The 13,975-nt window shown below is 45.2% G+C and overlaps 1 protein-coding gene across 1 annotated transcript in view; it reads right to left on the bottom strand.

The window, feature by feature from the left end:
- CEP162 (centrosomal protein 162) overlaps positions 1-13,975 on the bottom strand; it is a 423,542-nt gene that overhangs the window by 88,882 nt on the left and 320,685 nt on the right. Inside the window, 1 exon segment of the mRNA XM_029595494.1 lies at positions 158-321. Coding sequence (XP_029451354.1) covers positions 158-321 — 164 coding nt within the window.

The raw sequence follows: 13,975 nt of genomic DNA, 5'->3' as shown, positions 1-13,975 counted from the left end.
AACTGCAATTTTTGTTTCAAAATCTGTGAATCTCCCACAATTTAAGAGTCATTTAGGAAATATGTCATAAACTGGTGAACACGGTAGGTACGCTTTTGATTTGTTTTAATTTAAAAATACTTTAAAATGCTGTAAATTCTGCATGAATATACTTTACCTCTAGATTGAGCTTCTGTATTTCTTCATTTGCATTCTTTAGCCGATTTGAGTCTTTATCTAGAATTTCCTGGTTTTCTGCATACCACTGCAGTCTCTTATTCAAATGGAAGATTTCCTGTTTGTAAGATTCTTCCATAATCTTCATCTCATTTGATTTATCACCTACAAAGCAAATCACTTAATTTAAATACCATGAACAGAAAGGATGAGATCTCAAGCAAGACTACAATTTATGTTAACTCAGAAGCATTCTGCTCATTATAAACTAAAATGAAATCTTATGGAAACATAAACCTCTTGAGTCTGAATTTCTTTTTGTCCTTGTAAAAGCATTTAGAATTTGTGCTTAAGACAGTTGTAATTACAGTAAGTATTTCCAGAGAAGAGCTACAATTTACTATTTTTAAATTAAATAAAAGTATGTAACCAAGCCAACCACAAGTTTAGAAAATGTATGCTTAACTAGATGCACAATAAATACAGCACTTAATATAATTTAGATAGTATTTTACAAAGAAACTTACAAAGTTGCATTGTCCTTATTCTAAGGAGCTGACAAGCAACGGGGATCATTCACTAAGCAGCATTAGACCAGTTAAAAAGTGATAAACACTATCTTTTACACAGTAAATGGCCTAATGCAGAGATAACATGAGGTTTTTAAAATACTTCGCATTAATCTGGCTCCAGCACCATGCATATTTAAATGAGTAAATTAGTATGCAAATGCATGTTAATCAGCAAGTAAATATCCAAAACAATACAAATTAAATAATGCGGCTTGCTGAAAAAATCTCAAGCTGTGTCATTTGATCTGCTGGAAGCACTGGGTCATTAATGTGCATCCCAATGTTCCTGGGAGCCTGTCTTAAAGAGGCCAACAGCCCCGAGAAAGCCCCCACTGCAATATAATCAAAAACCTAGGGGGGTCTCCATAGACCCTCTGTCCGCCCCACCCTGCTGCCCCTGGAGATGGCCCATTGTGAAAATATAAAAAAATTAATTCTATAAATTGGCACCAGGCCACACTCCCAACCCTCTACCCCTCTCATTCAATCAAAAAATCTGGGCCCCAGAGGCTGGGACTATAGGTAAGTTTAGGAGTTCAGAAACCTGTCTGCTACAGGGCACTTCTGGTTTTCCTCCTCCATGCCTCTTGGGGGTGGTAGTGCTTCAGACAGTTCTCACTATTTCCTCCTAACTCACCTTACAATCGTAAGTTCAGGAAAAGACAATGGTTTATCCACAGAATTAAACTTTTATGTATCAGATCCTGCAGGACTAGCATTTAGAAGATAACAATAACACATGTGCCAAACATCCTTGCTACTGAACACCAGTTTAGTCAAAATACAGCCCTGCACCATTAGTGGTTTAAACATGCCATAGACCTTAGCCTGCCTGGAAGATCAATACCGGCAGCTAATTTAGTAGCCCTTATCCTCTTCAGGAGATTTCCCTCTAGTTACCTCTGAAGTAGTCTTGGGCTGGAGGTCTCGGGTGCTGTCTTCACGGAGGGCTGGCTTCTGTTGGTTCTAGAACTGGCCGGGCTCTTGGGTACTGGCAAGGCTTTTCTTTTTCTGCTCTCGGCTATATCTGGCTTCCGACTCGGCTCCCAGGTCCCAGGTGGGCATTCCTGTCTCCCGTCTACTGACCACAACCGATCTTCTCCTTCCTCGATACGGGGGCAGGGGCTCTTGTCAGTTCCTCCTTTTCTCCTTGCTTGCCTCCATCTTATACGTTCCAGCCAATAAATATGCATAAGCTCCTGCATAATCATGCTGTGGGTGGAGAGTCTCTGCTGCATTGCAGGACTCTGCCTCCTCCTTTTCCTCGGTGGGGGTCTTGCCACCTCTGGGCCAGTGCTGTCTGCCATGTCAGCAATTCTCCTTTCTGCTGCCTCCCCTTGTTCATGGGTGGAGGATGTCGCCTTGTCCCCTGGACGTGCCTTGGACATTCAGTGACTTCTGTGCCTTGAGACAGAATTGCTGCATTCACTCTGCCTTGGTTTAATTATTTAGAAGCTTACAAACAAGCATATCTTGATAAGTATCCTTCAGTTCTGGTTAAAGTTCTCATGTGGGTAAAGTTTCTGGTTTCAGCTGAGACTATTTTTGGCATGTCAGCATACTTGTCAGTATCCTTCTTTGGCTATTATGATCCATATTGGGTGTTTTCAGTGGTTAAACATGGGACATCTCCTTACAATTCAACCTTCTTAAGTGATATGAGCCAGCAAGGGAGCTTATCATTGCTTAAGCCTAACTATCAGATTACTGTGCAGGCCTCACCTGTATGACATGTATAACCATCAATGATAATCCAATCACAAATATACTGAGCTCCACAGTCCTCTTAATAACAAAGAAATCACACAACCTAAAAAAGGCCCACCACAACTAAAATTAAAAAGGAAAAGTATCAGATTGAATAATGCTCATAAAATGTAATCCATAGGTATTGCCCGCAATGGGCTTCAATCAGCATCATTTGTTTGAGCATAACATTTACCTCATATACTCTTCCTAATTCTAACGTTTCCTATAGCAGGCAAGACGAGTGCCGAAACATTGTCTATGTCGGGCAGCTTGGGATTTCTTTGACTACTTTGATATTTGAAGCAGCCTCTTTTATGAGTGGCATTTATAGAGATAAGTTGAGTTATTTGTTTAAATCATTGATGAAATAGATATAGTTGGTTAACAAGATTGTGTAGTGAATATTTTAAGAAAAAGTTAGCATTAAGAAGAGTATATGAGATAAATTTTATGCTCAAATGAATGATGCTGGTTGAAGCCCATTACGGGCAAAAGCCTATGGATTACGTTTTGAGAGCATTTTTCAATCTGATACTTTTCTTTTTAAATTTTAGTTGTGGTGTCCTTTTTTAGGTTGTGTAACAATCAATGATGACATCATCAACATGAGGTAGGAATAATGCAACCATAATAATAGAGTCATGGTACTTATAAGGTATCATAACAGTAATAATAGAATGGTAGTAATGTAATAATGTAATAGAATAACTATGAATAAAATCATTGTTATTATGAGAAAAGGAAAATTGGGAACAGTTATAATGAAGGAAAATAAATTGGGAATAGTAATAGGAAATATTGAGTCTGCTTTGAACTTCAAGGAGAAAGCCATAACTACAGATTCTTGGGACCAACTAAGATAAAAGTTTAATTTATCCTTATTTTAGAGGGTTTCTTGGTTAAATTTTTCAGTTTTCTGTGTAGTGCTAGCCATATCTCTATATTTTCCTAGATATTGATATAAGAATATAAGAACATAAGAAATTGCCATGCTGGGTCAGAACAAGAGCCCAGCATCCTGTTTCCAACAGAGGCCAAACCAGGCCGCAAGAACCTGGCAATTACCCAAACACTAAGAAGATCCCACGCTAATGATGCAATTAATAGCGGTGGCTATTCCCTAAGTAAACTTGATTAATAGCAGTTAATGGACTTCTCCTCCAAGAACTTATCCACACCTTTTTTGAACCCAGCTATACTAACTACACTAACCACATCCTCTGGCAACAAATTCCAGAGCTTTATTGTGCGTTGAGTGAAAAAGAATTTTCTCTGAATAGTCTTAAATGTGCTACTTGCTAACTTCATGGAATGCCCTCTAGTCCTTCTATTATGCTGCATTAAATTACTGTGTGTTTGTTTAAGCCCCCCAAAAAAGGGATTGTTCTATTCAGCTTTGGGCAGGTGACGCATAGTGCATTACAGGGGGCAATCAAGTCTTTAGTCTGTTTTGAACTTCAAGGAGAAAGCAAATGTTGCTTACCTGTAACAGATGTTCTCACAGGACAGCAGGATGTCAGTCCTCACATATGGGTGACATTACAAGATGGAGCCCAATAACGGGACACTTTTGTCAAAGTTTCTAGAACTTTGACTGGTCCCTACTGGGCATGCCGAGCATGGCACTAACCCTGCAGCCAGCAAAGGTCCCCCTTCAGTCTTGTTTAAAAAGCAACAGGAAGTGCCGAAAAATAAAAGAAACATAACAAACCCAACACTGCGGGGTGGCGGCGGGTTTCGTGAGGACTAACATTCTGCTGTCTCGTGAGAACACCTGTTACAGGTAAGCAACATTTGCTTTCTCACAGGACAAGCAGGATGGTAGTCCTCACATATGGGTGAGTACCGAGCTGAGGATGTCCGAGTATGCACCAAATGTACCCAAAGACGTGCAACAGGCACAACAACTGGGGTAGAATTTCATAGAGGGCATCCTGAACCCTATTGGGCAGGCAGAAAGGTGTTGGTACATCAAGTTGTGAATAGGTTATGCAGGACAGATTGGCCGAAGATGGAATCTTGTCTTCAGGCCTTGTCCAAGCAATAGTGGGCTGTAAAGGTATGGAGAGAACTCCAGGTGGCAGCCCTGCAAATGTCAGGAAGTGGCACCGATCGTTGGTGTGCTACTGAAGTCGCCATGGCCCTCACAGTGTGCTTTAACACGTTCTTGAAGTGGAATACCTGCTTGCTGATAGCAAAAGGATATGCAGTCCGCTAACCAGGAGGAGAGAGTCTGCTTACCCACAGGCTGCCCCAATTTGATGGAATGGAAAGAGACAAACAATTGAGTGCTTTTCCTGTGGGCAGCTGTACGGTCTAGGTAGAACGCTAGAGCCCGTTTACAGTCAAGGGTATGCAGAGCCTGTTCTCCTGGATTGGAATGGGGCCTGGGAAAAAAGGTAGGTAGTATAATGGATTGATTGAGATGAAACTCTGATACAGATGAGCGCTGAGTACTGCCCGGTCTTGCAGAAGTTTAGTGTAAGGCGGATAGGTAAATAGGGCCTGTAATTCACTAACTCTGCGAGCCAAAGTGATTGCCAAAAGATAATCACATTCCATGTGAGATAGCAAAGTTCACAGGATTGGAAAGGCTCGAATGGTGGTTTCATGAGCCGACCCAAAACCAGGTTGAGATCCCAAGAAGGGGCCGGAGGGCGCAGTGGAGGCTTGAGGTGAAGCAAGCACTTCAGAAAATGTGTTACAAGGGGTTGTACTGATATGGGAACATCCCCGACACCTTTATGGAAGGCGGCCACCGCACTAACATGCATTCTGATGGAGGAAGTTTTTAGACCTGACTCCGACAAGTGCCAGAGATAGTCCAGAAACTTCGTGATTGGACAGGTAAAGGGGTCAAGGGATTGAGAAGAGCACCATGACTGAAACCTGTTCCATTTGTAAGAATAAGATTTTCTCGTGGAAGGCTTCCCTGAAGCAATCAGGAAACGGGAAACTGATTCAGAAAGGTTAAGTGGCTGAAGGATTAACCTTTCAACATCCATGCCGTCAGGGACAAGGCTTGCAGATTGGGGTGGCGCAGGCACCCATCGTTTTGCGTAATCAGAAGCGGGTCCTTTCCCAAGGGAATGTGCCTGCGAATGGAGAGATCCTGAAGTATTTGGAACCACACTTGGCGAGATCCGTGAGGTGCTATCATGATCATGGTTCCCTTATCCTGATGTAACTTCACAAGAGTCTTTGAGAGAAGTGGAAGTGGAGGGAATGCATATAGGAGACCTGTCGCCGATGAGAGGGAGAACGCATCTCTTGGTTGTGAGTGTTGGCTGTGAGTGAGAGAGCAAAAGTTCTCTACTTTGCAGTTTTGACATGTCGCAAAGAGATCTATATGAGGGTAACCCCATTGTTGGAAGATCGAGTCCGCCACTAAGGGGTTGAGAGACCACTCGTGCGGTTGAAAGGCGCGACTTAGCTTGTATGCCGACACATTGTCCACTCCCGGCAAGTAGGTGGCCCTGAGGTACATCGAATGGGAGAGGATCTGCGCAGCTTCCTGGCACAATAGGTAGGAGCCTGTCCCTCCCTGTTTGTTGATGTACCACATGGCCACCTGGTTGTCCGTCTGAATCAGGATGACTTGGTTGGAGAAGTGATCCTGAAATACCCTGAGAGCATATCTGATTGCTCGCAGCTCCAGGAAATTGATTTGGTGTTTGGCTTCCTCTGGAGACCAATTTCCTTGTGTCTGCAGATTGGCCACATGGGCTCCCAAGCCAAGATTGGAAGCATCGGTGGTGAGAATTATTGAGGGTCTGGAGCCTGAAGGGCAAGCCTTGGAGGAGATTGATCTGATTTTTCCAGCAGGTGAGAGACTGACGGAGTGTGTTGGTGACGTGGACAATGGTCGACAGGGGCTGAATGCATTGAGTCCATTGTGACCTTAGAGTCCACTGCATGACTCTCATGGCTAGGCAGGCCATTGGGGTGACCTGAACTGAGGACGCCATGTGCCCCAGTAGGATGAGAAAGTGGCGTGCAGTCGTGTAGCGCTGAGACTGCAGCTGGTGTGCAAGAGAGACGAGAGTGAGAGCTCGTTGTCGAGGTAGAAAAGCTTTTGCCTGCAAGGTGTCCAAGTCTGCCCCTATGAATGATAAGGTTTGAGATAGGACTAAGTAGGATTTGTCGTAGTTGACGAGAAATCCTAGCAAAATCAGGGTGTGTAAGGTAAGATGCAGGGACGACAGAGCAGTTTGCTGAGTGGGAGCCCTGATCAACCAATCGTCTAGATAGGGGTAGACGTTAACACCTTGAGTCCTGAGGAAGGCTGCAACTACTACGAGACATTTCGTGAAGACTCGTGGTGCAGATGCGAGGCCAAATGGAAGCACTCGGTACTGATAGTGCTTGGGGTCTATTAGAAATCTCAGGTATTTGCGATGAGATGGAGTTATCGCAATATGAGTATATGCGTCCTGGAGGTCTAGAGAGCAGAGCCATTCTCCTTTTTGCAGAAGAAGAAGGAGGGAACCCAAGGTTACCATCTTGAACTTTTCTCGTTGGAGGTATTTGTTGAGGGCACGTAGGTCCAGAATTGGACGAACGCCGCCTGATTTTTGGGGATTAGAAAGTATCGGGAATAGAAAGTACCGGGAATAGAATCCTAGGCCTTGTTGGGAATAGGGCACTGGTTCTATTGCTCTGGACTAGAGAAGGAGGGAGACCTCCTGTTCCAGAAGTGGTGAATGGTCGGATGTTCCTCACGTCAGCCGAGGTGGGGAGTCCAGTGGGATGGAGAGAATGTTCAGGTGATAACCCTGAGAGATTATGGCGAGGACCCACTGGTCTGAGGTGATTGTGTGCCACTTGTTGTGGAAATGGCACAATCGACCTCCCACTGGTATCTGAGGCAGTGGAAGCTGGCTGCTGCTCCTTATGCAGGAATAAAAAACCGGAAGTAGGGCCCGGCTGAGGAGCTGCTTGTGGCTTTTGTTTTTGTATCTGACGAGACCGGGCCTTTTGAAAGGTCTCGTGGAATGAGTCCTAGACGGTGGTGGATAGGACTTCTTTGGACAGAAGAATGACTTTTTAATATCCTTCCTGAATGGCTACTTGGAGGTATAGTCAGAAGGCATCAGAGAGAGCTGTCTCAGGGTCTCATGATCGTCCTTGAGTTCCGCCACCGCTCGTTGAATCTGTTCGCCGAACAGATTGTCTCCTAAACAGGGCAGGTTGGACAATCTATCCTGCACTTCAGGCAGGCCCATCTTCTCACCGAGATAGCAGCTGCAGATACCCTGGTAGCAGTGTCAAAGATATCGTAAGATGATCTTATCTCATGCTTGTCCGCCTCAAAACCTTTGTTTTCTAGGGTTTGGAGCTGATCTTGGAATTGCTGAGGCAGGAAGTCTGTCAAGTCTTGTATCTGCTTAAAAAAGACCCTGTTGTATTGGGTCATATAGAGCTGATAACAGGCGAATCGAGAGATGAGCATTGAGCCCTGGAAGACACGGCGACCAATGGCATCTAGAAATTTTGCTCCTTGCCTGGGGGAAAGGAAGTGTGAGGTTTCAATCTCTTTGCCCTCTTTTGGGCAGATTCCACGACGACAGAGTGGTGATCCAATTGAGATTTTTGAAAACCTGAGGCTGACTGTACCAAATAAGTGGTGTCAGCCTTCCTGTTCACTGGAGCAAAAGAGCCAGGGTGTTCCCAGTTCTTTTTGAGGAGATCCAGAAGAACTTGGTGAATAGGGATGGAGGTTATTTCCTTGGGAGCATCCAGGAATTGCAACAGCTCCATCATTTGGTGCTGTCATCTTGTTCGGTCTGTAATTGGAAGGGAACCAATTCAGACATCTCCTTCACAAAGTTTATGAAGGAAAGGTCCTCTGGAGGAGAACGCTTTCTGCTTTCAGAAGGAGGTGGTGGTGAAGGCAGGTCATCGGTGTCTGGTGAAGAATCATCTGTCCAGGTGTCGTAGGGATCAGCACCTGCTCCTCTAGGAACTAGAGGAGGATGGGGCGGTGGGATTCCCGAAGGTCCTGGTCGAGGCTCCGAAGGACTTGAAGGAATAACGGGAGGCACCGATGAAGGCATTGAAGGCACTGGTGCAGGCATCGAGGGCATCGATGGATGGCACTGTGGTGTCGACGGACGTATGGCATCGACAGCTGAGGCAGAACTCCCGATGGAGGGATGCGGAATGGTGTTTCTCCTCCTGATGACAAAGCAAGCGGGGAGGGTACTGGAGCTATCGGTAACCTGGGGTCCATTGGTGGAAAAGCGGCCATAAGCGCTTCCATCCTCGAGAGCAGCGGTGCCGATGCTGCTGGAATCGGGTCAGTGGTCGGTTCCGCAATCGGTACCAGTGTCGGTGCCGGAGGAACCTGGAGTCGATGCATTGCCTTGTCGATGGCCTCCTGAACCATCCGGTCCAGTTCTTCTGGGAGACCTGGAGCAAGCAGCCCTGGCTCCGGAAAAGAAGAAGGAGGCAGCGGCATAGCCAGAGGGACCACCGTTAAAGGCAGAGTTGCGGCTCCCGATACCCTGTTGGGTGAGGGTTGCCTCAGTGACCTGGTCGCCGAAAAGGTTGGTGCCTTTTCTGGACGGGGCGTCTTCGACGGCAGCTCGGGCGATGGCGAGGTCGATGATTTCGCTCCCTTGATGGTCCGAGACTTTCGATGCCGGTGGCGATGTTTATCTCTAAGATCCCCTCGGTCCTGAGGGGGAGTAGAGGGTGTCAAAGGACGAGAAGTCATCGATGCCGGACGGTCACCGGCCGGAGGTCGATGCTGGCGCGAAGTTGACGGTGCCGGTTCTGACAACGTCGATGCAATAGACGGCGTCGGGGTTTGAGCAAGGAAGAGAAGTTCCATCTTCTCCATTCTAGCTTGTGACCTTTTGGTGTCATTAGGGCACATTTGGTGCAGGTTAGGACATCGTGCTCAGATCCGAGACACATTACACAGACTTTGTGAGGGTCTGTGATGGACATTTATTTATTTTTATTTATTTATTTGGTTTTATATACCGACATTCATCTGAGATATCACATCGGTTTACATTCAGGTAATGTAAGTATTTCCCTATCCCCAGAGGGCTTACAATCTAAGTTTTGTACCTGAGGCAAAGGAAGATAAAGTGACTTGCCCAAAGTCACAAGGAGCAACAGCAGGACTCGAACCCCACTGCTCTAACCACTAGGCTATTCCTCCTCCTGGTGCAATTACAGTCCGGGCACCGGCGAAACCCCGATGCCATGGCCATGAAAAAATTGAGCTGCGGTACGGTCGACGGCCAGTAGACTGCAAAGGCCAAACTCGACGGTAATCGACGGAAAACGGGTAAAAACTTACCGGAGTACCGCGGCTTGAAAAAGTTGAAGGAGGGTCCCCTGTGGGGTAAATTAGATTTTAGTAATTCCGTGAGGAAAATACCTGTCAGGAATCTCTGCAGAGCTCCTTAAACGCCTGGCTACTGCTGCGCAGAAAAAAGAAGACTGAAGGGGGGATCCCTGCTGGCTGCAGGGTTAGTGCCATGCTGGGCATGCCCAGTAGGGGCCAATCAAAGTTCTGGAAACTTTGACAGAAGTGTTCCGTGATTGGGCTCCATCCTGTGATGTCACCCATATGTGACTACTACCATCCTGCTTGTCCTGTGAGAAAGAAAGTTTCACCCACTTCACAGTATTCAGGAATGAATTCCCTATTACCACAGAAAAACCAAAAGTCAAGGAAAAAGGGGTTTTAAGTGGGCTCAAGTAGGATAAGATCAGTGACCCACAGACACCCATTCTTCACAACTGTGCAGCCCACATGTCTACCCCCCACTCACAAAGGGCATTAAGGAACCCAAAAAACAATAGGATTACAGTGGGCTCTGGTAGAATAAGACCTGTGATGCAGAGACACATGCTCTTTCAAGTGACACAAGTACAAAACGCCTTCTCTGTATTAGATAATGAAGAAGCTCTTGTGAAAGAGATTGAAGTGGTATCTGAAAAGAAAGAAGAAACCCAATGCATACAGAAATTCCATTGTGCTGGGTGACTCTGTCATCAGAGGCACTAATTTAGGAACTCTTTTTGAGGGAACACTACAGTTAAAAGCCTTCCAGGATCATCGGCCGGCAGAAATGCTATTCAGATAGTCAAAGCAATCAAAGAAGAAAGCAAAGACTCTAAAGTTGATATTATCATCCATCTGGGAACCAAGGACCTTGCTAGAAACAGCATCCAAGAGGTACAGAGAGATTTCCAGTCTCTAGCGAAGCAGATTAGTCACTTGGCAACAACCATTGCCTTTTCAGAAGTGTTACCTGTTCATGGAAAGGGGAAGGAGAGACTAAGCCATATTGATAACTTCAATGTATGGCTCAAATCCTGATGTAAGGAACAATGTTTTGGACTGGGGCCATGTATGGAACAGTATAAAGCTCTTTGTCAAAGATGGCTTACATCTGTCTGTGGCAGGAAAAAGGATCCTAAGAGATAAATTCAAATCCTATGTCTTAAGGCATTTAAACTAGATGCTGGGGGTGGTAGAAGGAAATTAGAATGTCACCCCCCAAATACAAATGCTATGGAAAAGGGTGAAGTGGATAACAAAAGTCAGCTAAGTAAGACACAAAAGGAGTCCAAGAAAAGCAGTAACATGAACGAGAAAAGTTGGAAAACTATGAGCACAAATGCTCGTAGTTTGGGCAATAAAATCCCAGATCTGCAAGCCCTAAAGGTGGAGGCGGACTTGGACATTGTTGCTGTCACGGAGACATGGTTTACGGAATCTCATGATTAGACTATGGCCCTACTGGGCTATAACTTGTTAAGGAAGGACAGAGAGGACAGAAAAGGGGGAGGAGTGGCTCTCTATGCCAAAAACAATATCCAAGCATCTGAGCTGCAAGGAAGATGGGGCAAAGAAGAAGCACTATGGGCAGACCTAAAAAAAGATGATGGGGCATCCATTTTTATTGGAGTGGTTTACAGGCCTCTAAATCAAGTGGAAGAACTTGACAGATATCTGGTTGAAGACATCCAAAAGATGGGAAAGAAGGGAGAAGTGGTGATTGTTGGAGATTTTAATCTGCCAGACGTAGACTGGAGAATCCCTTCTGCAGAATCTAACAGTAGTAGAGAGATAGTGGATGCCCTGCAAGAGGCTCTGTTCAAACAAATGGTAATGGAACCCACGAGGGAGGGAGCTATACTCGATTTAGGGCTCACAAATGGAAATAATATCTCTAATGTCCAGGTGAGTGCTCACCTCAGCACCAGTAATCATCAAATGGTATGGTTTCACATCACAAATAAGATACGGATAAGTCGCATGAAGACCCGAGTTTTGCAGTTCAAAAACAGGGATTTTGTTGAAATGGGGAAGTACCTGGAGGAAGAACTAGAAGGCTGGGACAATATGAGAGATGTGGAACAATGGTGGGCCAAACTAAAAGGAGCAATTACCAAGGCAACTAATCTATATGTTAGAAAAGTAAAGAAACGCAAGAGAAAAATGAAACCTATCTGGTTCTCAAAGGAGGTGGCTGATAAAATAAAAGCTAAAAGAACAGCATTTAAGAAATATAAAGGATCCCAAAGTAAGGATCATAAGGAATAATATCTGGTGGAACTGAGGGAGACGAAGAAAGTAATCAAGACAGCAAAAAGTCAAGCAGAAGAAAGGATTGCCAAAGAGGTAAAGCGTTGTGACAAAACATTTTTCAGATACATCAGAGAAAGGAGAAAAGTCCAAAGCGATATAGTGATATTGAAAGGTGAAAAGGATCAATGTGTGGAGAGAGACAAAGAAATGGCAGAAATATTAAACAAATACTTCAGTTCGGTGTTCACTAAAGGGGACCCTAGAGAAGGGCCGTCGCTAGTTAACAAGAAACTGGAGGGGAGTGGAGTAGATGAAACTCCGTTTACAAAAGAGAATGTATGGTAAGAGTAGGAAAACTGAAAGTGGACAAAGCCATGGGGCCTGATGAGGTTCATCCGAGGATACTGAGGGAGCTCAGAGATGGCTGGCGGGCCCGCTTCGTGACCTGTTCAATAGAGTTCTAGAAGTGGGAGTGGTGCCGAGTGATTGGAGAAGAGTGGTGGTGGTCCTGCTTCACAAGAGTGGGAGCAGAGAGGAGGCTGGAAACTACAGGCCAGTTAGCCTCACCTCGGTGGTGGGAAAAGTAATGGTGTCACTATCGAAAGAAAGAATAGTGAACTATCTACAGTCAGAAGAATTGCTGGACCAGAGGCAGCATGGATTCACCAGGGGAAGGTCCTGTCAGACAAACCTGATTGACTTTTATGATTGGGTGACTAGGGAATTGGATCGAGGAAGAGCGCTCGTTGTCATCTACTTGGATTTCAGCAAAGCTTTTGATATGGTCCAGCACAGGAAGCTTGTGAATAAAATGAGAAGCTTAGGAATGAGTGCCAAGGAGGTGGCCTGGATTGCAAACTGGTTGGCGGACAGAAGACAACGTGTGATGGTAAATGGAACTTACTCTGAAGAAAGAGTGGTGTTAAGCGGAGTGCCGCAAGGATTGGTGTTGGGACCGGTCCTGTTCAATATCTTTGTGAGCGACATTGCGGATGGGATAGAAGGCAAGGTTTGTCTTTTTGCGGATGATACTAAGACCTGCAACAGAGTAGACATGCCAGAAGGAGTGGAGAGAATGAGACGGGATTTAAGGAAGCTGGAAGAGTGGTCGAAGATATGGCAGCTGAGATTCAATGCCAAGAAGTGCAGGGTCATGCATATGGGGTGTGAAAATGCAAAAGAACTGTATTTGATGGGGGTGTGGGGGTGTGTGAAGGGCTGATGTGCACGGAGCAGGAGAAAGACCTTGGATTGATAGTGTCTAACGATCTGAAGTCAGCGACACAATGTGAAAAGGTGATAGCTAAAGCCAGTAGAATGCTGAGCTGCATAGAGAGAGGAATATCTAGTAAGAGAAAGGAAGTGATGATCCCCTTGTTCAGGGCCTTGGTGAGGCCTCACCTGGAGTACTGTGTTCAGTTCTGGAGACAGTATCTCCAAAGGGACAGAGCCAGGATGGAGGCAGTCCAGAGAAGGGCGACCATAAAGGTGGATGGTCTTCATAAAATGACTTGTGAGGAGAGATTGAAGAACCTAAATATGTATACCTTGGAGGAGAGGAGGAGAAGAGGTGACTTTCAGATACTTGAAAGGTTTTAATGATCCATGGTCAACAAGAAACCTTTTCCGTTGGAAAAAAATCAGTAGAACTAGGGGTCACAATTTGAAATTCCAGGGAGGAAGACTCAGAACCAATGTCAGGAAGTATTTCTTCACGGAGAGGGTGGTGGATGCCTGGAATGTCCTTCCGGAGGAAGTGGTGAAGACTAAAACTGAGAAGGATTTCAAAGAGGAATGGGATAAACACTGTGGATCCATAAAGGCTAGAGGATGGGAATGGAGAATAGAGCCATGCAGGTGGCTTGCTGGAATAGTGGCTACTACCTGGTGATTACTATCCTTACTCAATAAGGCTTCACATTGTTAATGCAACTCCAAC

The sequence above is a fragment of the Rhinatrema bivittatum genome, chromosome 3 (genome assembly GCF_901001135.1).
Source record: "Rhinatrema bivittatum chromosome 3, aRhiBiv1.1, whole genome shotgun sequence".
Classification (NCBI taxonomy): Eukaryota; Metazoa; Chordata; class Amphibia; order Gymnophiona; family Rhinatrematidae; genus Rhinatrema; species Rhinatrema bivittatum.
Note: the sequence above shows the minus strand (reverse complement) of the source record. Positions and strands in the feature narration are given on the sequence as shown.